Consider the following 23522-nt stretch of genomic DNA (forward strand, 5'->3'; position numbering starts at 1 on the left):
TCTAAAAATCTAATTTGCATGTCAATACATAATTCTCACAAATGAGTCTTACTTGTTCTTGTGTTCATATTTGAGGACCAAAAAATTGTATAACACTTAAAATGAATTTCCTACATCTTGTTTGTAGAGTTTAAAAAAAGCGTTCTCTAAAGCAGTGCTTCTTAAACTTTAATATGCATAGGAATCTCTTGGGGATCTTATCAAAATAGAGATTCTGATTTAGTAGGTCTGAGGTGGGGCCTGATACTCTGCATTATTCACAAGCTCTCAGGTGATGCCAAAGCTGCTGGTTTAGGACCACTATTTGAATAGCAAGATTTTAAGGTCTTGAGCTTTAAAACAAACTCACTCACTGGAAATACTTCCTTGTTTTCTAAACTGATTTAACAATGATTTTCTAATAAAACACTTAAAGCAACACCTTTTGTGACTATAAATCTTGCTAACAGAAATAATTTTTAAAAACCTCTTCTGCCTGATACCTGATTAGCTTCTGATCCTGAAAGTCTGAGATCATTTATTTTCATGACTGAATTAACAACCTTAAAATAGGACAATACAAAAAGTATTGGAGTTTGATCCACTATTGTAACATAGCTGTTCTTCAATGTGGGTGTTCTATGTGCTGAAGTATCTGGAAATCATGCCAGAGAACTATTATGAGGGGTTCATGACAGCTCTTAATAGTGAGGTAGAGGTTGTTTCTGCAGTAGGAAGATCACTTCTGAGATCCCTTCTAAACCTGAGTATGAATCATCACCTAGCGTTGTGCTTTTTGCCACTACATTATTAAAAACACATTTTAATATAGACTTCATTCCTATTTGATAACCTGATTGTCTTCACATTAAAAATGTTTATTGGCTATTTCCATTTCTAAACATCTTTCCCTCTTTCTCAACTCTAACAATCCCTCTAAATTCTTAGTGTATTGACAAAATCTATCCATTCATTCACTTAGCACAATTTTAGTGCTTGTATAATGGAAGTGATCTGTGGCATACACAATTGAATAAGGTACAGTCTGCACTTTCAGGGTACTCAGAGTTACCTACAGGAGGTAAGGTAGCACACATAAATGGTGTGAAAAGTAATATTAACACCCTACAGAAAGTGCTCTAAGGTTTCAGGGAAGAGAAAAATGAATCACTATTGTCTGAGACCATCAGCAAAGCCTTAGAAAAGATAGCTTTTTAATCGGGTCTTAAAAATTAGATAGGCTTCCCTCACTGTTTCAAGCAGAGGAAACTGCACAGGTCAAGTATGGAGCCAAGAGTAAGAAAACACATTTTGGGAATTGCAGGTTCTGTAGGTGTCTTACATGCTTAGATTTGTAACTACCGGATTTGGACCATTTGTGAGTTACGCTCGAAGGGTCATGTAGTAATTTTTCTGTAACTCTTTTGATACCCTGGCTAAGAGCCTATTGTTTCAAGTCAATGAGTGAGGCTAGTGATTGGTTTAGCATTATATTTTAGTTCCTATTTATTCTCTTTACTCTCATTCCATTTGTCATTTTACTGTATGTTATGTGGGAGGACATTATATGTTTATTAAGAATTTAGGATTTGTGAAGAGCTTGTTACAATTCCTCTCAATTGCCAGGGGACTGCTGCAAATAGGGTGGCCATATAATTTATTGCTTAAACCCCTTTTGAAACGGGGTAGTGCTATAATATTCCAAGGCAACAGGCATAAACAGGATTTGTCTCAAGCTAGAGAATATGGCCAATTAGATTGGTTACTCTAACTATAGTTTATGTTGGTTGGAGTATAGATTATGAATGGGGAGCAGTAGGTTGTGATTCAGGAAAGCCACTTTGTGAATGGTTCTAATGCCAGGCTAAGGAGTTAGGCTTTTATATTGTAGACAGTGAAAAACCTTTGGAGGTTTTTCTTGGGCACAGGAATTAATACATGCAAATCAGCATTCAAAAAGATTAGTCTGGCCTCTATGGGCAGGTTGGATTGAAGGGAGTGTCCTAGTAGTTCCCATTAAGGGTATATTTGAATGGTAAGACTTGATCTTAATGTACTAGAAACATTTATTTATAAAATTATGGACGGAGAAGCTTTAGTAATCCACTGCCAATATGTGTTATTGATGTTAGTGCATACTCTGAAGAAGGTCCAGTTGGGTTAATGACTTATTCAGATAATATTTTTTTGAAAGGAAATAACACTGGGCTTAGCAGAGAGTGCCAGAGCATTTTTTATGTGCTGGTGGTATTAATACTTAACAGAGTCTGGCCTAACATTGAGAGAGAGTGCTTAATAAAAAAATCTTTCCAAAATTTATTTCTAAAATACTTTTATCATGTAATCAAATTTTCATTGTATCTTATTTTAACTTGATGACTAATCTAGAGAGAATTTTAATTTCACAGTAACTTCTGTTTCCCTGCCCTACATTCCCCTTTTTCTGTTTCTGTGGAGTAGATTAGGGTTTTGAGAAAGAAAATGCATTTTCTACCAGGGAAAGCCCACAAAACTTCAGGGAAGAGGGAATCTATGACTGAAGGGTTAATTATGCATTAGTGAAGAAGAGGACATTCCAGGTAGAGGGAACCATGTACAAAGAGAGATGGAAGCAGAAAACTTCTGGGTGTGTTTTGGGAAAAGCAGCTGGCTGCTAGGTGGCTTCAAATGTGCTATGGAAATACCACAGTGTATTGGCATCACTAGGGAGGTCATGGAAGGTACAGAGAAATTTAAGGAAAGGGACGTTTCTTAGTTCCCAAAGATAGCTCAATGTTTAAAATCCATGTAATGGAAGAAAATATTACTTACTTGCTACAGAAGCTCCTATTTAAAGCTAGTCTGTTGCTTTAATTTTTAAAACGAATGTGGTACAATATTTACCATTTCACTGATGTGCCTTTTCTATAAGATCATATCACTAGACACATCTCAGACTGGAATGTTTAGTATTTGATCCAATAAATGTACGTGGAAGGAATTACCTAACGGATTATAAAAGATGATTGGAGATGCCTCTCAGGGTTTGTTTGTTTTGTGTTTTTTGTGTGTGTGTTTTTGGCAAGAAAATGAACTAATGAACTGAAGAGAATGACTGATTTATAAAATAGTTCATGTTTATGTTTACATATTTACATATGTCATTTAAATATTCCATCAATAAACCATATTCTCCATGACTACTAAGATCTTCCATTCAAAATTTCTGTATAGGTTTCATTGTTCCTTTTTAAAAAATAAATTTAAAATCTTACAACTCTAAATTTAAAAATTAAATTGATGACTACCTTCATACCTTCCTGGTTTAGAGCGACTTGTCTTTATTTTGCTATAGCATTTGACACGTAAAGATGTTTTCCCAGGAGAATCTTGTTCCTGCCCAGGGCTGACATGAAAAGAAGCAATTTGTCAGACTAGTGGCGCTTGCTAACAATTCAAATAAACAACTTGTCTTTCCCTTAATACTGCATATTAATAGAAATGTTAATGATAAATGCCTCCTTTACACCCCAAGGTGGCTGAGGAGAGATTATTGGGTCAGAGACAGTTTTCTTGCTGTGGGCCCTCTTAACCACAATAGTTAGCTGCATAGTCTTATTAGTTGCATGTTTATTAGCACTATGTTTCTTAAGTAATTGTTATGCATTTAGTATAGCCAAATTGATCCTTCATTGCCTCATTTTTGTTGTTGCCTAGCATGTAAAATCAATTAAATTTAGAATATAGTTCTCTGTAAACATATATTTTAATTGGCAATAACTATTAACAAATGAGCTTCTTTGGATTGTACAACTAAGATTATTATTGTATCTTTTCCACATTTTTCTTTTTTCATTACACCACTACTACTTTGAGAGCTCCTTGAGGGAGAGCATACTTATACCTTGCCTGATGCATTTGTGCTTTAGTACCTGCAGACACTCCATAATAAAGACTGTTGAGTTATCTAATGACTTTGGTAATGTCAAGTGACTTTGGTAATGACCAATTTTGTTGCTTTATGATATTTTTGCATCATCTTCTTGAATTATTTTTAATACACAATCTTGCTGACCAATATAATTGGTCAACAGGCCCCAAAATGAAGTCACTTATGCCAGGTCCCACATCACCAGACAGAATTATGTTTCAGCTCTCAGAAATGGAATCTTAAACCAGTCAATAAGGAATTGTCTGATCAGCACTAGTTAGGTAATCTGCCTGTTAGACCTCTGTCATCCCCTAAGCAGTGGTTCTCAACCTTCCTAATGCCGCGACCTTTTAATACAGTTCCTCATGTTTTGGTGAACCCCAACCATAAAATTATTTTCGTTGCTACTTCATAACTGTAATTTTGCTACTGTTATGAATTATAATGTAAATATCTGATATGCAGGATGTATTTTCATTGTTTGCGACCCACAGGTTGAGAACCGCTGCAAAGGAAAGTAACTTAGCAATAACCAACTCATTTTTTTGCCTGGTATAACTTCCTTGTTCCTACCCCCTCTGCCTATAAAAGTCTTCCTTTTGTACAGGTCCTCAGAGTTCTCTTTTACTTGCCAGATTAGATGCTACCTGATTTGAATTGATATTTGCTCAAATAAAGTCTTAAAAATTTTAATAGGCCTCAGATTATTTTTTAAAGGTTACACTGGGAACCTATAGAGCAGGTCGTACACTGATGAGGGGAAGGACCTGTTAATTGAGGTATGGATGGTAAGTAATGACTTGTGAGGGAAGTCTCATGAGACTTTACAGTTTTGAGGTGTTGAAAATAATGCATTTAATTATATGGGTCAAATATTCAGGGATGTTAAATTAGCTTACTTTTAGGATAGTATAATTTATTGGTTGCTAAAAGAAATACTAGTTAGCTATTGGTTACACTATTGTGGTAATTTGAAAATAAGACTAGTGTTATTCCTAGGCTTTTTCTAAGAAAATAATAAATTTAGCTTTGGCTGATGTGGTTCAGAGGTTAGAGGGTAGGCCTATGCACGAAAGGGTCGTGGGTTCGATTCCCAGTCAAGGGCACATACCTGGGTCAAAGGTTTGATTCCCAGCCTAGTTGGGGCATGTGGGAGGCAACTAATTGATGTGTCTCTATCACATTGTTGTTTCTTCCTCTCTCTCCCCCTCCATCACCTTCCGCCCCCCCCCCCCTAAAAAAAAAATCGATGGAAAAAGTATACTCGAGTGAGAATTTTTAAAAAAATAAAGAAAACAATAAATTTATAGAAATATTTCAAATAATTAGCTGGGCTTGTTTACATACCAGCATCAGCATGTCTCGTGATACCATTTAGAAATTGAACTGTAGGTGAATTATAAAATTTCTGAGTTGTAACTGTTGTGAGTACTAAAGAGTCCATGAAATGGATGGGCAAAGGAGTAGTGTTTAGTACCTTAAGGCTTGACATTAATTGTCATTCAATAAAGAGCAATGATTCAGTGAATGAATTTCCATACACAAACTCTGGTTTGAACAAATAAACTGTCCAGGCCTCAGAACACATAATGTATTAAAGATGGCACATAGCCTTGGCCAGCTTGGCTCAGTGGATAGAGCGTCGGCCTGTGGACTGAAGGGTCGTGAGTTTGATTCCAGTCAGGGGCATATGCCTGGGTTGCAGGCTCAACCCCCAATAGGGATTGTGCAGGAGGCAGCTCATCATTGATGTTTCTATTTCTCTCTCCCTTTCCCTTCCTCTCTGAAATCAGTAAAAATATATTAAAAAAAAAAGATGGCACATAAAGATAAAAATACACAATATATTTTTTAAATAAGTGAACAGTTACTAGTTTAGTTTAACATTGTATTTTTTCTTTGTTTTGTGGATAGCGAGCTGTGATTTTCTTTGATAAATTTGAACTTTGTTTCAGACATGTTAAAGTAGAAGTAGAACATTCTTATTCTCCTTTTAATAGTCTACCACTTAACGTATTGTTACCACCAGTAATGAAGATGAGGCAAGAAGGGCTTTTGGGTCACAATTTGAAATCTTTTTAAATTCTCTTCATTATTTTGTTTTGTCTTAGAAACATGGTAGGATAGAATCAGCAAACTTAGCTTTGGTTTTATATTCTTTCAAAACTGAAAATCATCTGGCAATTTTTCTTTGTGTTGCTACAGAGATAAAGTTGTTGAAAGTGTTTAAAAGAATGAATAGTTCTTAATTTACTTAATTTTTTAGAATTAACCTCTTTTATGTATTTGAAAGCATAGGAAGTCTTATTTGACCAGTTTCCAGGCTTTAGAAGTTGTACTTCTCCAATTTCATTGATCTAGTGAAGGGTTAAAGTAGACAATAATGCTTAAAACCAATTTTGTAACTCACAAATGGAACCGACTTTATTCATAAATTTTCTCTTTAGATCTTTTTGCCTCTTGTGGAAACATTTATTAATTTCACTTTTTTGAAATTTCCAGATAACTTGGGTTTTTACTCCTGTAACAACTGAAATAACAAGTCTTGATACAGAGAATATAGATGACATTTTAAGTAAGTACCTTGATATTAAGTATATTTTCTGCTCTATAAAGAGTTCATTGAGATTCTATTTTGTTTTTGTGTATAATCTATCTGGAACAATTGAAGAGCTGGCATTCTGATTAATTCTATGGTTTACTGAATTAAAGCACTGTTGGTTTCAGTTTTTAATAAAATTTCTTGAAGTGTGTTACAAGTAAAGTAAACTTGTAGTCCTGTTTTATTTCTTTGCCTTGTCATAAATACCACTCCTAACAATTCTTAAAGTATTTTCTAAAAGCCTACTTAGAGGCCAATAGTTTTCACTGTGCAGTACTAAATGTTAATGACTTTAGGACACAGCTAAAATTTTTGTCTTTTTAAACTTTTAACTAAGTCACCTACTCTGATTTCTTTTATTGTCATTGATCCAAGTAAGTTTAATAAGTGTTTTACTGAATGCTTTGCTCCCTGACAGTGTTTAGTTAATGTTGGGGAAAACATTCTTGTTCTTAAAGGTAGTAGAGGAAAGGTGGAGATCACAATTTAGGAGATTTGAAAATCTACAATGTGTACAAATGGTTCTTTTAGGCACTCCTTTCAACCCACTGCTTTAAACAGAACAAAACCAAAAACAATAGAGGTAAAGGGGTATATTCATTGAGCATCATCATTGTTTTAAGTTCTTGGAACTGGTTTTAAATGCTAAAAGTCTACCCCCACTTTATGGGATCTCTTTAGAGCACTGGTTCTGTACACTTCAGAATCCCCTGGAGGACTTATTACTATCTGTACTGTAGGCCTGACCCTCAGTTTCTGATAGAAACTGCTTGACTCCACCTAAGAATTTGCATTTCTCTAAGTTCCTGTGTGATGCTGGTGCTTCTTGGTCAGGGGACCACAGCTTGTAAACCACCGCTTTAGAGAATAAGGAAAAGGTAAAAGAGGAAGAAGGGAATTGAAACTCTCACATTCTCACTTCTTTATTCTTCTAAATTCTAGAATATCTTCATGTTTATTTTTGTGAGTACTTGAGGAGTTTTTGTTTGTCTGTATTAGGTTTAGGAGAAAGGAACAAATAAATCTTTCTGATGTCTTCATATCTGGATATGCAAGTGATACTAAGTTATTTTTGCAACAGAGAATAACTTGTGTGGAGAGGAAACAGTACATTTATTAGCAGCAGGTTACTTGTTGCAACTAGGTAGGGCATCAGATCTTGGTTATTCAGGTCTGTTCTATGAAATAGGATTTTACTTACAGAACTAATTCTCAGTTATTCTTAAGGTCAGAAGTGGATTATTAATATCCAGATCATTCTACTTCACTTTTTATGAGAGTAGGCTATTTATTAGCTTACTTGCCTGATCTGGGTCTGATTCCCTTTTGTTTTATATTCATTCCATGAAGATGCAGGATATATAGAGAGAAGGAACAGGGACTCCTACAAATAATATCAATTGTCCATGACTATATGTATGGGTTTCTGAGCAAGAGGTAACTTAATTGTCATTGTGTCTTTTTAGTGGACCCTTACAGTGGAAACAGACCATGATGAAAACCACATCTTTAATTATATTAAAATTATGCAGACACAAATAACTTAGGTTGTTTGGTTTTGTTTTTCAATTTCAGGAAATGCTGATGTTGCTTTAGTAAATTTTTATGCTGACTGGTAAGTAATCTTATTTCTGTGGTTAAACTTGGTAAAGGTGAATTTTTCTTTGTTAGAAAGGGGTTAGTGGGAAAGCCTTTCTTTTTTGTGAGATAATATTCTGTATACAAAATCAATTAAGGTTCATTCACAAATGAAGTAGCTTAATTTGGTGAGCATTTGTGTTTTAAGAGAGATATATACCTGATTTCATTATCCTACATCTTAAAATAAAAATAGGTAACATAAAGACTCAAATCTCTCTTTCTCTTTCGCTCTTCCTCCTTCTCTTCCCCTTTTCCCCTCTCCCTCCCCTCCCCCACACAAATTTGAGTACACATTGCAATTCTGTATTTTTCCTGATTGAGGAAGTAGGGCAGTGTTTGGAAGTGAGGATGTCGGTGTGGCAAGTTTAGAAGGAAAAATAATATTGACATTTAAAATATATACCATCTATTACTACTTCTAGGAAGCCTCCCTCCCTGTCTGAATCAGATTCTCTCTGCTATGTTCCTATAGTACTGTGTGTACCACTTTCTCTTTCTTACTACATTGTTCTGTCTTATCTTTGTGTCCTAGCAAACAAATTTTGAGGGCAGAGATAGTCTTACTCAGTATTCCCAGCATCAAGAGGAAGAGCATAATAGGTAGTAGATGGGACAGGACGGAGTTTCAGCTAGAGAGAAGTTTGAAACACTCACATACATAATCCTTATTCCTAAACAGTCTATACCTTATTTGGCCCTCTTAGGTTAACCACCTACTAGTTAGCACTACCCTATTTCAGGCCATAGCCCTGCAATTTAGCTAGATTCCTGGGACAGCCTCCTAATTTATTTTCTTTGCCTCTAGTCTTCTGTGTCTCTATTCTGTTTTCTACAAAGGAAGCCAGAGTGGCTTTTCCTGAAGTGCGAATTGGATCAGTTTACCCCATCTTAAAACCCTAAATGATTTTCTTTAAGTAGACGTAAGTTTCTTACTTGATAACCTGGTTCCTTCCTACCTCTATAGCTATTATCTCTTGCTTTCCCCACCTCTCTATTCTGTTCTAGTTATACTTAAGGTCTTCCCGTTTCTGTAATATTCTATAGTCTTCATCTCTTTTAGTCATGGTATTTTCTCTGCCTGAATGGCTCACTCTTCTCTTATCTACTTATTTACCTACTTTAATTTTAATCATCTTTCATGCCTTAGATTAGATGTCACTTTCTTTAGGTCACTCTTCCTCCTCTCAGGTCAGTTTAGGGACCCTTTTTATATCTTCCACAACACCCCGTATTTACCCAACCATAACACTCTAGTATGCTGTAGTGTAGCTAGTAGCTCCCTACTATTGTTAGCTTTGTTAGAAGTTATCACGTCTTTTTTCACCATTAATCCCCAAGCGGTTTGCATAATACTTGGCAGATAAATATATCATTAATACTTACTGAATGAATGCTAGATAAGTGTTTAATGAACAAATGTTTAAGATATACAGAGAAAATGCCATTGATAAAATATATAATAAAGGTAGCATTTTTAAGGTAAATTAGGTAGAAGCTTATTTAGTCCAATCCCTTAAGAATAAAATTAAGATCCAGAGGAACATTTTTTTCCCAAGCTTACCTGACTAGATTGTGACAGTTAAAACTAGAACGCAGTTCTCTCTCTTTTTTTAAAAAATATATTTTATTGATTTTTTACAGAGAGAAAGGGAGAGGGATAGAGAGTTAGAAACATCGATGAGAGAGAAGCATCGATCAGCTGCCTCCTGCACACTCCCTATTAGGGATGTGCCTGCAACCAAGGTACATGCCCTTGACCGGAATCGAACCTGGGACCCTTCAGTCCCCAGGCCGACGCTCTATCCAGTGAGCCAAACCGGCTAGGGCAAGAACGTAGTTCTCTTGGTTAAGAGATTTTATGTGTTGTAGGAAGAGATCTAGAATGTGCCACTGACCTTGTTGCAAAAACTGAATTGGAAATGTGGGCTAATTGCAGTTACTTGGCAAGACATATTATCCCCCCAAATATCTCGAGCTATTCATGAATTAGTACTCTTTTCATTCAACTGAAAAAAAGCTAGGTAATTGGCTGTAGGACATAGACATAGACTGTATAACCTCAAAGGCTAGTTCTGAGTTCCCTCTGGAAGATATGCATGTGACACAGTTTAAGGAAGAATTCTATAACAGAGCTGCCTAAAAATACTGATATGCCTCAGAAGATAGTAAACCTTAGGAGGTACTTAATAATGCTGTTATGGACCAGGCTCTTTACATACATTGGTTTTAATGCTCAGAACTACCCTGCAGGCAAATATTTAATTTCCATTTTAGATTGAGGAAATTGAGGCTCAGAAAGGTCATCTGGCTAGTAAGTGGTGGAACTGGGAAGTAAACTCAGGTATGTCTGACTCCAAAGCTTATTATTTTTCTTCACTAGATCATACTAGTAAGTGTCCCCAAATTGTTCCCACAAAAAGACTTCTACCCATTTGGTTGATTTGTAAAGGGTTAATTCAAGCATTAGGTTGGATTCAGATGACTCTTAGGGTCCTTTTAATAGATATATTACTTTAGTTATGTTACTTTTATAAATGTAACTTTACATGTATATGAAAGTTTAGTAATATTGCAACTGAACTTGTATTTCATCTTCCCCTTCTGCCTTTTAGTATTAAAACAGATCCTACTTGAAATAAGAATTGTGCTTAAATGCTTACTAGGTAGCAAACTGGACAATCCAGAAAAAAGGCGTTCTTAATGTATGTGTTTATCTTGCCCTTAAGCCAGGAGCCTGTCTACTGATTCTTTACTAGGCCATAACCGACTTCTTCAAAAAACTATTAATTGCCCTGGCCGGTGTGGCTCAGTTGGTTGGACATCTTCCCGTGCACCAAAAGGTCTCAGGTTCGATTCCCATTCAGGGCATGTGCCCAGGTTGTAGGCTCAATCCCTGGTGGGGGGACATGTAGGAGGCAGCCAATCGATGTTTATCTCTATCTCCCTCTCTCTTCTTCTCTCTCTAAAATCAATACAAACATATTAAAAAAACACATAATCAATCTCTACCCCTTGTCTTCTCTTTCCTTCAGCACCCTACTTTTAGCAAACTGTAGGAACCCACAAACCTGTAGTCTTAGTCTCTCTAGTTCTTCCATTCTGTCAATTTATTCATTTAACAGACATCTATTGAAATGCTTATTAGAATATAGTCAAATAAGACACGGTCCCTGATGTCCACAGACCCCACCCACCTATCCCAGATGGGAGAGATTTAAGAATGCTAAAAGAGGAAAGAGCCACTTGAAAGCAAGAGATTGAAGATACAGATTTGTCTCCTTGATATATTCTAGGACATCTCCTTAGGAAGTCAGGTGAGTGGGTTAGAAGAGATATATACAAAAAGAAATAGGGAGGAAGTATAAAGTTTGCATCCTTTCACAGGCTTTATAATATTTTTGTTGAATTATAGTTAATATGTATGACCTGATCACATATGGATTAAAGAGTTCATAGGCTTCATTTAAGTAAATTTCTTTGGAAAGGGCTCTGGAAGCAAAGAGTAACAATTATAGGTGTGTTTTTTTTATTAACAAATTCTCAATACCTTTTCATATGAGAATGACCATTCTAACCCAGCTGGTTGTATGCTGATTCTGGTTCTTTTGTCTTTCTTATCGGGTCCCTTTAAAGACCCACAGCATATATTTGTGAAATGGTTAGCCCGATTAAGTCAGAATTAGAGTGTTGGGTTTCTAGAATATTGATTGTGGGGTTTGTGCCTCATTTTAAAAGTAAAAATAAAACAAACAAAAATGACAGAGGAAAATAGACAGGAAGCCTAGTTTAGGAATTTAAGATTTTTTTTCTCCTGGACTTAGTATTTTTAACATATTTACAGATACAAAAGCCCATTTTAACCAGGGATAAATTTTGAGGGGACGCAGTTCATTATATACTATATGTCCTTTTCATATAACTTATTTATATAGTATGCTAACTTGCCTCTAAAATTAGATTGAACTAGTTCTGAATTGGTCTAGAGATTTTGAACAGTAGTCTAAAAGTATGTTCATTATTTAGAGGAAGCTAATTTCTTTTATAAATGTCTAATTCTCAGTAGTTGCAGGTGCCAATAGATATATCTTAGAGGGTGTATTTCAGGCTTGTTTCATGGCCTTTATGTGAGAGCTTTAGCTGTGTGTTCCATAATATTGGCCATTTTCCTAAGGTGAAAAGATAAACCAAAATATTTTAGTTACTTGGACAATCTTTGAATAAAAAGTTGTCTTCATCTCCAATGAATGACATCAGGATTCATCCCTAAATTAATTCATCCCTAATTCAGGATTGTCTGAAAAGCTCTTTATTGTATATATGCTAAATATCAATGGATAATAGCTGAAATAAAATTTTATTGAGTCTACTTTTCAGTTTTAATTGGTATCCTTCTCTGTGCATAGGTGTCGTTTCAGCCAGATGTTGCATCCAATTTTTGAGGAAGCTTCCAATGTGATTAAGGAAGAATATCCAAGTGAAAATCAAGTAGTGTTTGCCAGAGTTGATTGTGATCAGCACTGTAAGTACCTCAGTAGGAAGTCTGGAAGAAACTGTCTCATCCCCACCTCTCCTACACATACACACTTCTTTTTCAAAAATGCTCTGCTTCAAGTGGAGAACAAATCAAAAAAGTATTAGTGACCTTGCTCTATGTTAATAGTTACTTTTTTTATTCTTATAACACTACTTTCCATTTTGTCTGTGTGAAGGGTTTAAAAAATTTATCTTGTTTTTTCATCAAAATATAATAGGGCAAGCATATAGATAATTAACTTGTATGTGGTATTATTGTTTCTATTCTTGTTTCTATACTGTATGGCCCAGCTCTTTACTAAGGTAGAATCTTTTGTTGTAGAATTAGAAGCCCCCTACTTACTGTCATATGGAGTTGGGCAAGTTACTTAAAAAAAAAAAATCCTTCAATTTGTTTCAGCACTTGCCATAAAAAGTGTGTGTGTGTGTAGCAAGAAAGAGAAGTATGGTAACTAGATATTGTAAAATGTTAAATTTAGGTGAGGGGATTTTTCATCTTTTCTGATAAAGCAGTGAACCAAACTCTTTAAGTTTGAATATTTGCAAAATAGAAAGTTGTTATAAAAAATCACTGGACCTGTAATTTGTCATTGGTTAAGAAAAGAGGCAGAAGGGAGGGAGGCCTTGTTGCTTTAGAGATTCTGAGAAGGTGTGTGTGTGTGTGTGTGTGTGTGTGTGTGTGTGTGTGAAAGAAGCTTCACATCTGTACTGTACAGGTGTACTGTGATGTTGTTAATTGTAGTTTCTGCTGAGTTTCACTATGATAAAGGCCTTCAGCAGTCATTGAGTTTAAAATTTTCTTGAACGGACTTTTACTGGCGTTTTGAGGAATACTTAGAGCCACTCTATAGCTTTTGGAAACTGACCAGAGTTCTCTCTATCAGTTTTCCAGTGAAAACCTCCCATGAGCAGGCATGGTAATTGAGGCCATTTTGTTGCTTATGAAATCGCCCACTTTCATATATAAAAATGTGTAATGAGACTGATTTTCATAAAACATTCCAAGTGAGTATTTTTAAGGTAGTTCCAATGGGTGGCAATGCATGGACTCATTCCTTAGAATGTGTTGGGAATCCTTCTGAAGTCCTCTGTGCCAGTTTACTAGTTTATCAGGAAACCCCATGTGAGTACATAATTATAGGAAACGCTTCTTTGGTTTGCTGCCTGCATTTCTTTCTGTCTAGCAGCATTCAGTGGAGTGCTTTCTGCCTTACCTTGACCTTACTTTATATGCCTTTCCTAGGACTTTCTTTGTTGAAAGGTACAGGTAAATAGGCTGAGAACTTAGAACTGGGGTAGGAAAGAAGGCAAGAGGGATATAACAGGCTGATTTTACCTAGTCAGCCCTTTTGCTTCTGTGTATGAGCTGGATGTAGCCACTTTATTTCCCTCCTCCACCACCTTGCCACCTCACTGCACCCCCCAAAAAATGTTGGGAAATGTAGAAAGAGAATTTTGAACTCAGACTGATGCTGGAGTTTCATCAGGAATGGTGCCTAGCACGTAGTAGTATTTCAATAATAGTTGTTGAATAAATGGATGGATAAATGAGTAATAAATACTAGCCAGCATATATGAAATGTTCGTTTTGTAGATACTACATTTAGTACTTTAAGTAGATTATTTTATTATCTTCCAACAGTACAATAAAGTATTCCTGCAATATTTTGTCAAATCTAAATTGTCAGGAATTATAAGTCACACTTTTACCTATAACTGGAAAAAAAAACACCCAAAACTACAACACAATGCTTTCTTATCACTTAGAATTTTTATATCTGTTATAAGAACTATTTTAGACTTACTTAGATACAAACTTTTTATCATATTATTGTATGATAATAATATGGAAAGTAAGTTTGTTCCTAAAAAGGAAAGTAATTTTGTTCAAGTAATCCTGAAACAATTTTACATTCGAAATCTGACTCTTGTGTATCCCTTTCCAATTCTGAGTTATTGATTTTTGTGTTTTTCTATACAACTAGAGGCCCAGTGCACGAAATTCATGCGCTCCTGGGGTGGGGGGGTCCCACAGCCCAGCCTGTGCCCTCTCACAGTCTGGGAGCCATCAGTCGGGCATCCTTGGCGCTGCTGCGGAGGCAAGAGAGGCTCCCACCACCACCGCTGCACTTGCCAGCCATGAGCCCGGCTTCTGGCTGAGCAGCACTCCCCCTGTGGGAGTGCACTGACCACCAGGGGGCAGCTCCTGCATTGAGCGTCTGCCCTCTGGTGGTCAGTGCACATCATAGCAACCGGCCATTCGGTCGATTTGCATATTAGCCTTTTATTATATAGGATAGCAGCTTCTGTGCCATTAAGAGTGTTGGTAATACCCTTGATTAAAGAATGTTACTCTTTTTAGGATTTTCTTCCAACCTGCTGATACCCATTCTGCAAGTATCAATGCTGGCATTTTATTATTTGACTAATCTCAGCTTATTACTTTCTCAATTGAAAGGTCACTGCTGGTTAAGCAACTTTTATTCAAAGTTAGCAAAATATAACCAAAACATTAATAGTCATTTTCCCCAGTGGTGGTTGTATTACAAATGCTGCTTCTTTTCTTCTTTATAATTGTCTTTGTTTTCCAAAATTTCTACATATGCACACAGTTAAAACTTACCCTTGCTTCAGCTGTGGATCATCTCACTTTATCTCATCTTCTTCAGGCTTCCCATTTGGGGAGTTTGGGAGAATTCATCACTCTCCCTAGTGGTGGTCATGCTGCTTTAAGTGCATGCAGCAAGTCCCATCATCTGCCCCTGGTGAGACTGGGTTCTCTGCTGACCTCCAGTGGCTATAGGCTGTATGGCAAGGGACATTCAGAAATGATTTGCTGGTCAGTGCAGAAATCCTATCATTTTTAGGAGAGTAGTTTGTAATTTTCCTTGAATTAGGCAAGTTCTTGCTCCCAAATATCCAAGTTACTCTTACCTGTCTTCTTTCCAGCACTACCTTTAACCTTCCACAATGCAAATTGAGAAGCTTTATATGAGCTATGCATAAATGAGGCATTAAGACATAAAATAATTATAGACAACAATATTGTATTAAAAACATCAAACTTGCCCTAGCTGGTTTGGTTCAGTGGATAGAGCATCAGCCTGCGGACTGAAGGGTCCCAGGTTCGATTCCAGTCAAGGGCACATGGCCGGGTTGTGAGCTTGATCCCCAGTAAGGGGCGTGCAGGAGGCCACCGATCAATGATTCTCTCCCATCATTGATGTTTCTATCTCTCTCTCCCTCTCCCTTCCTCTCTGAAATCAATAAAAATTAAAACACACACACACACACATCAAACTTGCTAAGAGACTGGATCTTAATTATTCCCACCACAAAAGAAGAAATGTCAGTTATGTATCAAACCAATATGTTTTACACATAAACTTGCAGTGTTATATGTTAAATATATTTCAATAAAATAAGTTTTAAAAAAGAATAAGAAAAGATACGGTAAAGAATTCATGTGCATAAAACAGAACTTGGATGTGTAGACTTAACTTGAGTCCTGAATAAACATCTAGGCTTTCTCTATATTTTCGTTTAGGGTTTATTTTGTTGTTGTGTTTTTATTTTTGTTTTTTTCCTCATTGAGGGGAAGGCATGACTTGGGAGTGAGAAACGATACATAGGTAGCAGTGGTCCTCATCCTGGAATCACAAGAACATAAGACCTATCTGTTGAAACCTCTTGCCTCTTTATACTGTCTGCCATGGATAATCATGGCCGGCTGGACACTGCTGAGACAGAGTTTAAGGCAGTTTCCCCGTTTGGACCCTGCTGGGCTTAGGTGAGGTAGGCAGGCAGGCAGAACCCATCAAGGAGAATAAGTGACCATTGAAGCAAAAGTACATGCTAATTTTCCAATCAGCAAGCTATTAACCTTCTGTAATTTCAGTTCTTTTGACATCCATTTTAACATTTGATCTATCCAGTTAATAAAAAAAATTATTATACCCCTTAAGTCATTCTTTGTTATATTGTTAAAATGTCACACTGTAATTATTTTAAAATCACCTTTGACCAAAGCTTGTAAGAAGTCGCCTTTATGTCTGAGATTATTGATCAATGTAATTTTAAGGCTATTGCTTTTTAATAATTAACAGCCACATAATTGTGCAGCACACCTGCTGTACGTGATGTTGTTTGAGGATTAAGCAAGCCTCTGCTCCCCTGTTTTCAAATGTTATTTAATCTTTTTCTATCCGAAAGTAGAATTTTAAGACAACCTAAAGGTTGCCGTGTTAAGTTTGTAGACAGACTTCTTGTTACTTCTGCCAGGACCATTGCAGTAGCTTCCTTACTAGTCTCCCTCTATAGTTGTTTCTACCATCAAATCTCCTATAAAATTAAGGTGGTCAGCAGAAATGTTTTTGCCATTCTGTTTGTTGTGTTTTGTTTCTGTTTTTACAACTACTAGAAATGAAGGAGGGTTAGACAATTTTCCTGGTGTTTTGTGTCACCATTTTAGAATTTTGCTTTCATTTTTGCTCAGTTAAGAAAAAGAATTTCACCTGTTTTAGACCACTTCAGTGCTCTCCCAGGTCACCTTTATTCTAAAAATTCAATGCATCTTTTATCATTTTCATATATGACATAAGGCATCTTAGTAATTGTGATTCCTAAAAAAATGACATCAGCATACATCTTGATTTAAGTTCTTATTTTGAGACTATAAACAGGTTTTAATGACACAGGAAAAGAATTTTCATTTCCTGAGATTATATCTATAGGTCATAATCAAGGGTTTATTATTTTGTGTCTCTGTGTATATACTGCTGAGTTTTGGGTTTTATTGTATTAGTTTACATAAAATTTGCATATTTTCAAAATTGACATTTTGTGCATTCTAATTCCTTTCTGGAATATATTTATAATAATGTTTACTAACAGTTATTTGAAGTTTACTGTGTCATGCACTTGTATTATCTTATTTAGTCCTTAAAACAATCCTGTGTGGTAGAAATTATTGTTCTTACTTAACAGATGAGAAACTAAGGCATAGATAGTTGATTTGAGTTACAAGTTCAAAGAGCCAGTAAATAGCAAATGTGGGATTTAAAACAGGTAACACATGTCCAGATCTTGCCTCCTTAACCAGTACAAACTCATCATGATTAATATTTTTTCTCTAACATTGAAAAATAACTATTGAACCAAAATGTCTTCACTAAGTCACTGTAAGAATTTAGACTGTTTGGCTAATGGGCTTAACCAGATCAAGTATGAGAGTGAAGTTAATTTTTTTTCTTTTCATTCTTTTAGCTGATATAGCCCAGAGATATAGGATAAGCAAATACCCAACCCTCAAATTGTTTCGTAATGGGATGATGATGAAGAGAGAGTACAGGGGTCAGCGGTCAGTGAAAGCACTTGCAGATTACATCAGGCAACAAAAAAGTGACCCCGTTCAAGAACTGCATGACTTAGTAGAAATCACCACTCTTGATGTAAGTGGTTAATTTTTGCTGGATCAAATGAACATTGCTTGTTTAATTAATGTAAACAAATTCTTATGCAATCAAGGAATCTGTATATTTTCTTATAGTTAATTGCAATGGATTTGACATATATATACTTTTAGCAAATTGAGTTTTTCTTCCATTATTTCTCAAGGGAAATGCTAATGTTTTATTGACCCTTTGGGTAAAATGTATAGCATACAGTAAAATTGCACTAATTTGTATTATTGAGGTCAAAGGGTAGCCTGAATTATGAAGAAATAGATGTTAATGGCAGGCCTACACAACCAAATTTCCATGTGTTCCTTGGTGGAGATTCTCCAGGTGTCTGCTCTGATTACTCCCATATCAGCTCTTTGATATGTGTTTTAGTGTCCTGTAAAATAGCCCCCTTTAATAATAAGCTTAGCAAACCCTTTTCTTTGTACACTAAGTAGTGTTTAATAAAATAAAAACAATTGCATTTGGGTTTTAGATTGTCATTTTCAGGTTTGAGATTTTATTTGTATCCTACTTACAAGCTAATATGTTAAGCAGTTGTAGTTTCATGGATGTCAAAAGATACAAGGCTTATGGGTCAGTAACAAAGGGCTTTATTGCTCGCATTACAGCCACCAGTGTGAACATGTTTGCGTTTGTTTCTTTGACCCCCAAGTCTTATGGAGGTGACACAGAGGGTCCAGTTAGATGCCTATGTGTACAGTGGGTTGTATTATAGGAGAACTCTGGGCTCCGGAAACGCCCATGTTGGTGCTAGTAATAAGCCTGCTCTCTGTCCTGGAGGGAAACATTACCTCATACCTCAGTGTTGCTAGCTGCAAACACAAGCCTTAGAAATGGTCCTGGTAAAGAGTGGCTGGGGTTTTGCAGTTTGTGTAGCAGTGTGAGAGACCTATGGGGGAGTCTCTGCCTACAGTCAGTCACACGTTATGAATTGATGTACTAGTTTAAAATACTTTAGAATTAGTCACCTTAATTAGGAAAAGACTGTCATATAATTATCTATTTATTGAAATTTTAACATAAAATGCTAGAAGGAAATGTTCATATTTACATTAGACTATAGTTAAGATTGCTTTCAAACCAATGTAATCTTTAATAGTTTTGGACTAGGTGTTAAGTCAAATGTGTATTATAGTCATACTTCATTTGGAGATAATTGAACAAGCTGGGTAAATGAAATAACATGTTTATAGAACTGCATATGTTTGTAAAATAATTACATTATTTTACAGCGCAGCAAAAGAAATATTATTGGCTATTTTGAGCAAATGGATTCAGAACACTATAGAGTTTTTCAAAAAGTAGCGAATATTTTGCACGATGATTGTGCCTTCTTTTCTGCATTTGGGTAAGTATGTTGGTTGAGAGTGTGTCAGTTTGGCTGAGATGTTAAAAGTAAAAAGTAGAAAATTCATGGATGAGTCTGACTTACAGGCAAATAATGAGTTTCTTGCCGAAACCGGTTTGGCTCAGTGGATGGAGCGTCGGCCTGCGGACTGAAAGGTCCCAGGTTCGATTCCGGTCAAGGGCATGTACCTGGGTTGCGGACACATCCCCAGTGGGGGGTGTGCAGGAGGCAGCTGATCGATGTTTCTCTCTCATCGATGTTTCTAACTCTCTATCCCTCTCCCTTCCTCTCTGTAAAAAATCAATAAAATATATTAAAAAAAAAAAATAATGAGTTTCTTGATTGGTCTTCGGGACCACATCAATGACCTTGATCCCAGTTAGTGGTTACAGTCTAGGTTTAAAAATAGCATTTTAGTGCTAAAACTACCAATCCAAACTTATAAAATACTGAGTCACAAAAGCAGGAAACTAAAATTTCCCTTTAAAAAATCTGCCTTGCGCTAAATTTTTATTCAATAAATTTTTAAAATATCTGCTTTAGTTTTTAGTGCATAGTCATAAGTAGGAAAGATGATGGATAAGTATATGTTTCAAATAGGTAATTCATACATTGCAAAACAGCTAACTAATTCTTCTTCATTCAGGTGTATTACTGCTATTATTTTTCTTAAAACTTATTAGTACTAATTCTCTCTTCCTATTAGGACTGTTTCAAAACCAGAAAGATACAGTGGAGACAGTATAATCTACAAACCACCAGGGGTAAGTTGCTTTTTTGTAGTATAATTTTAAATATAAATTAAATTCATAAATTGTTTGTCACTGCAATTTTTCACACATAACAAAAAATAGAATCTATATTTTTCAAATGTATAATTTTCATTTTAATGTTTGCAGTGTTTTGACACACTGAAGTTTTTAATGTCTATGTAGTCACATGAATGAGGTTTTTATTTAGAAAACTCATTTCTTATTCTGAATTCAGATAAGTATTTGCCTCTATTTTTTTGCAAGGGCATGTCTTTAGGAGTAGCTTACATAGTGTGCCCTTCTCTAGACTCCAGTAGAGTGTCTCACCGTGTAGTTTGGTTGTAAAGAGCATGGGCTCTAGAGTGAGGCTGAGTTGTAATGTCCAATCTTCCACTTTCCTAGGAGTATAACTCTGGGGAAGTTTCTTAGTTTCTCTGTGTTTCAGTTGTTCATTAGTAAAAGCAGCCATGATAATAATGGTCCTGCTTTAGGGGATACTTCAGGGATTAAATGAGTCAACATATATAAGGCACAGTAAACCCTCCATTTTGCAGACCTTGATTTAACGGACAAAAATTCTGATCCGTATCTCCGTATGTGAAAATTAATACCCTGTTAATTTTAAAATGCTTTTAACCAAGATTTGCTTATAATTAAATTAACAGAGTTTTTTTTATTGTTGTTATTAATTCACTGTTATTTTTAACAAATTTTAGTGAATAAGCCATATGTTAGAAGAAACACTGTAGTAATTTCACTGACATGAATATTATATATCTACAAATATAGTTTACATATTTAAATCCAAAAGTCACCTCTCGTAAACATTAGCACATGCTCACACTGCATCGCACTTGGTAATTGGTTCTGTTTTCACCTGACGTGACTTTCTGCAGCAGTTTTACAAGTGCTGGCCAGTGTCCCACTGTGCACTAAGCCACACTCCAGCTGTGTGCATTTATTTACTCGTAGTGACTGGCAAATGTTAGCATTTACTGGACCAATTCAGTATAAATTTAAAATTACAATAATACATATAGAAAACTTTTCTGTGAAATTAAACTTTCCATACATACTTAATTTTAAATACACAAACGTGTCTACATAAGTAAAAACAGGTAACTAATTTGTCAGTGTCTAACATACCCATTCGGAAAACCTACTTTATTATATAATGGACTTCCAGCTTTAACAGATAGCCCTTTGCCTGAAGTTGTTATATCAAGGTTTTACTGTGCTCACAGCAGTGTTTGGACATGGCAAGTTTACTCAGATAATGTTGGCTGTTATTCTTACCATCATTTTAGGTACTTCATAAATACTGATTTTGAGTCTATATGGAAGTAGATACTGTAGATAATAAATATTAGAGATAGCCATGCCTTAGATTTACATAGTGTCTTGTATTTTTCACTGGAAGTCTCCAGATTTTCTTCTAATATGTTCAACTCTAAGGATAGATAACTTAATTTTTTTTTTAAATATATTTTATTGATTTTTTACAGAGAGGAAGGGAGAGAGATAGAGAGTCAGAAACATCGATGAGAGAGAAACATCGATCAGCTGCCTCTTACACATCTCCTACAGGGGATGTGCCCGCAACCCAGGTACACGCCCTTGACCGGAATCGAACCTGGGACCTTTCAGTCCGCAGGCCGACGCTCTATCCACTGAGCCAAACCGGTTTCGGCATAACTTAATTTTTTTAATAACTTTATTTCACAATGCCTGCCTGCCATTGGTGAAGATACTGATAAACAGTTAATTAGCCCAAATCCAAGGAAAAGCAGAAGGCTTAGGGATCACAGGGTGAATAATCACAATATTATCAGCTTTTTACTATTTACAGCCCTCTTTCTCAGAAGTTTCATGTTTTTTGCTTTTGTATCCCTTATTGATTTTCTGGGCTCATATAGACGGCTCTAGGATGCATTTTTGCTAACACAGGTTAGATTTGTTTAATACAGTATTTTTCTCTGTTTTTGTAACAGCATTCTGCTCCAGATATGGTATACTTGGGCTCTATGACAAATTTTGATGGGATTTACAATTGGATTCAAGATAAATGCGTTCCTCTTGTTCGAGAAATAACATTTGAAAATGGAGAGGTATGGGCTTTCTAATGTCGGTTGTTTTTAATTTTTTAATTCAGATTTCTGAAAAAGCAAACTTTGTCCACTCTTACTATTTTATCACATACTTAACCTCTAATAAAAATCATACAAACATAATGACATCATTCATAACTATTTCTGTAATACAGGCCAGTGGCTCTCATCCGGGCCATCCCAGGACTCCTCTGTTGCATTTCCTGCAATGTCAGTGGGTCATTACAGTCTTGAAAATGCCTCGGGATTCTGATAACCACCCCTGTTGGAAGATTCTTGTTTAGAGGGTGTCCTTTAGAAGCATAGTTACAATCAGTTATTTAGTGTGAATAATTCTTTGCCATCTAAAGGTTGTTCTGATGTTTTCTATCCTAAAAGAATGAAGTCATGAAAAGCAATTATCAGTTATCATGTAATTGACCTCAGTGATTCCATGTGTCTGAAATAAAGCAAACTTAAAAAAACAAAACACAAAAGTCAGAGATCAAGGAGCATGTACAAGGGGCTAGGTCTGTGAGATGCCTCTCTCTATTCTTCACTACGTTCAAAATATATTTTTCTTTTAATTTCATTCCATGTTTAAAACCCAATCTAATCAATTTTTAGAAAACATTATCACATAGTAAACACACCCACCTAATCACCATCTAGTCAGAAGATGGCAATTCTGTAAAGGAATTGGATGTTAAGTATTTTAAGTTTGCAGTTCATACAGTCTCTGTCGAAACAACTCAACTTCGCAGTGTGGCACAAACGCAGCCTCACACAATGCATAAATGTGTGGTTGTGATCCATTAAAGCTTGCTTGCTTGCTTGTGTTCTTAGCTTATTTATCAAATGAACATCGCTGCTACTTTTCTCAGTTCTCTAGGCTTCAGGTATGCTTGGTTGAATTATATACATTTTTATTGTGTTAGCTCAGTTAGTCCTCAGAGGCTCAGAAAGATTTAGTAACTTGTCACAATTATTCACCTGCTTTGGCAGGAATAGTTTGAAAAGTAGAGTTTAAAGGTATAAACTGGAAAATCTTAAATAGTAATACAGGAGTTCCAACTACCCCTCAATCATTTCCAGGGTGGGGAACCTTTTTTCTGCCAAGGGCCATTTGGATATTTATAACATCATTTGCTTAATATAATTCACTTAATATAAATTTATGTTGCTATGGAAAAAGCTCCTAGATT

At 35.8% G+C, this 23522-nt stretch overlaps 1 protein-coding gene across 3 annotated transcripts in view; it reads left to right on the forward strand.

The window, feature by feature from the left end:
• The window catches only part of ERP44 (endoplasmic reticulum protein 44), a 64352-nt gene that overhangs the window by 23010 nt on the left and 17820 nt on the right, over positions 1 to 23522 (forward strand). Inside the window, exons 2-8 of one of the 3 annotated variants that reach the window (XM_070431069.1) lie at positions 6392 to 6464; positions 8067 to 8106; positions 12536 to 12651; positions 17931 to 18115; positions 19363 to 19478; positions 20185 to 20242; positions 22222 to 22338. In XM_070431069.1, the coding sequence (XP_070287170.1) occupies positions 6392 to 6464; positions 8067 to 8106; positions 12536 to 12651; positions 17931 to 18115; positions 19363 to 19478; positions 20185 to 20242; positions 22222 to 22338 (705 nt within the window). Of the gene's footprint in view, positions 1 to 6391; positions 6465 to 8066; positions 8107 to 11335; positions 11447 to 12535; positions 12652 to 17930; positions 18116 to 19362; positions 19479 to 20184; positions 20243 to 22221; positions 22339 to 23522 lie in introns of those variants that run through there. The other 2 variants (XM_070431072.1, XM_070431071.1) reach the window with 2 other exon arrangements.

Source organism: Myotis yumanensis, unplaced genomic scaffold, assembly GCF_028538775.1.
Source record: "Myotis yumanensis isolate MYYU_CA2020_CCGP unplaced genomic scaffold, mMyoYum1.0.hap1 SCAF_12, whole genome shotgun sequence".
Classification (NCBI taxonomy): Eukaryota; Metazoa; Chordata; class Mammalia; order Chiroptera; family Vespertilionidae; genus Myotis; species Myotis yumanensis.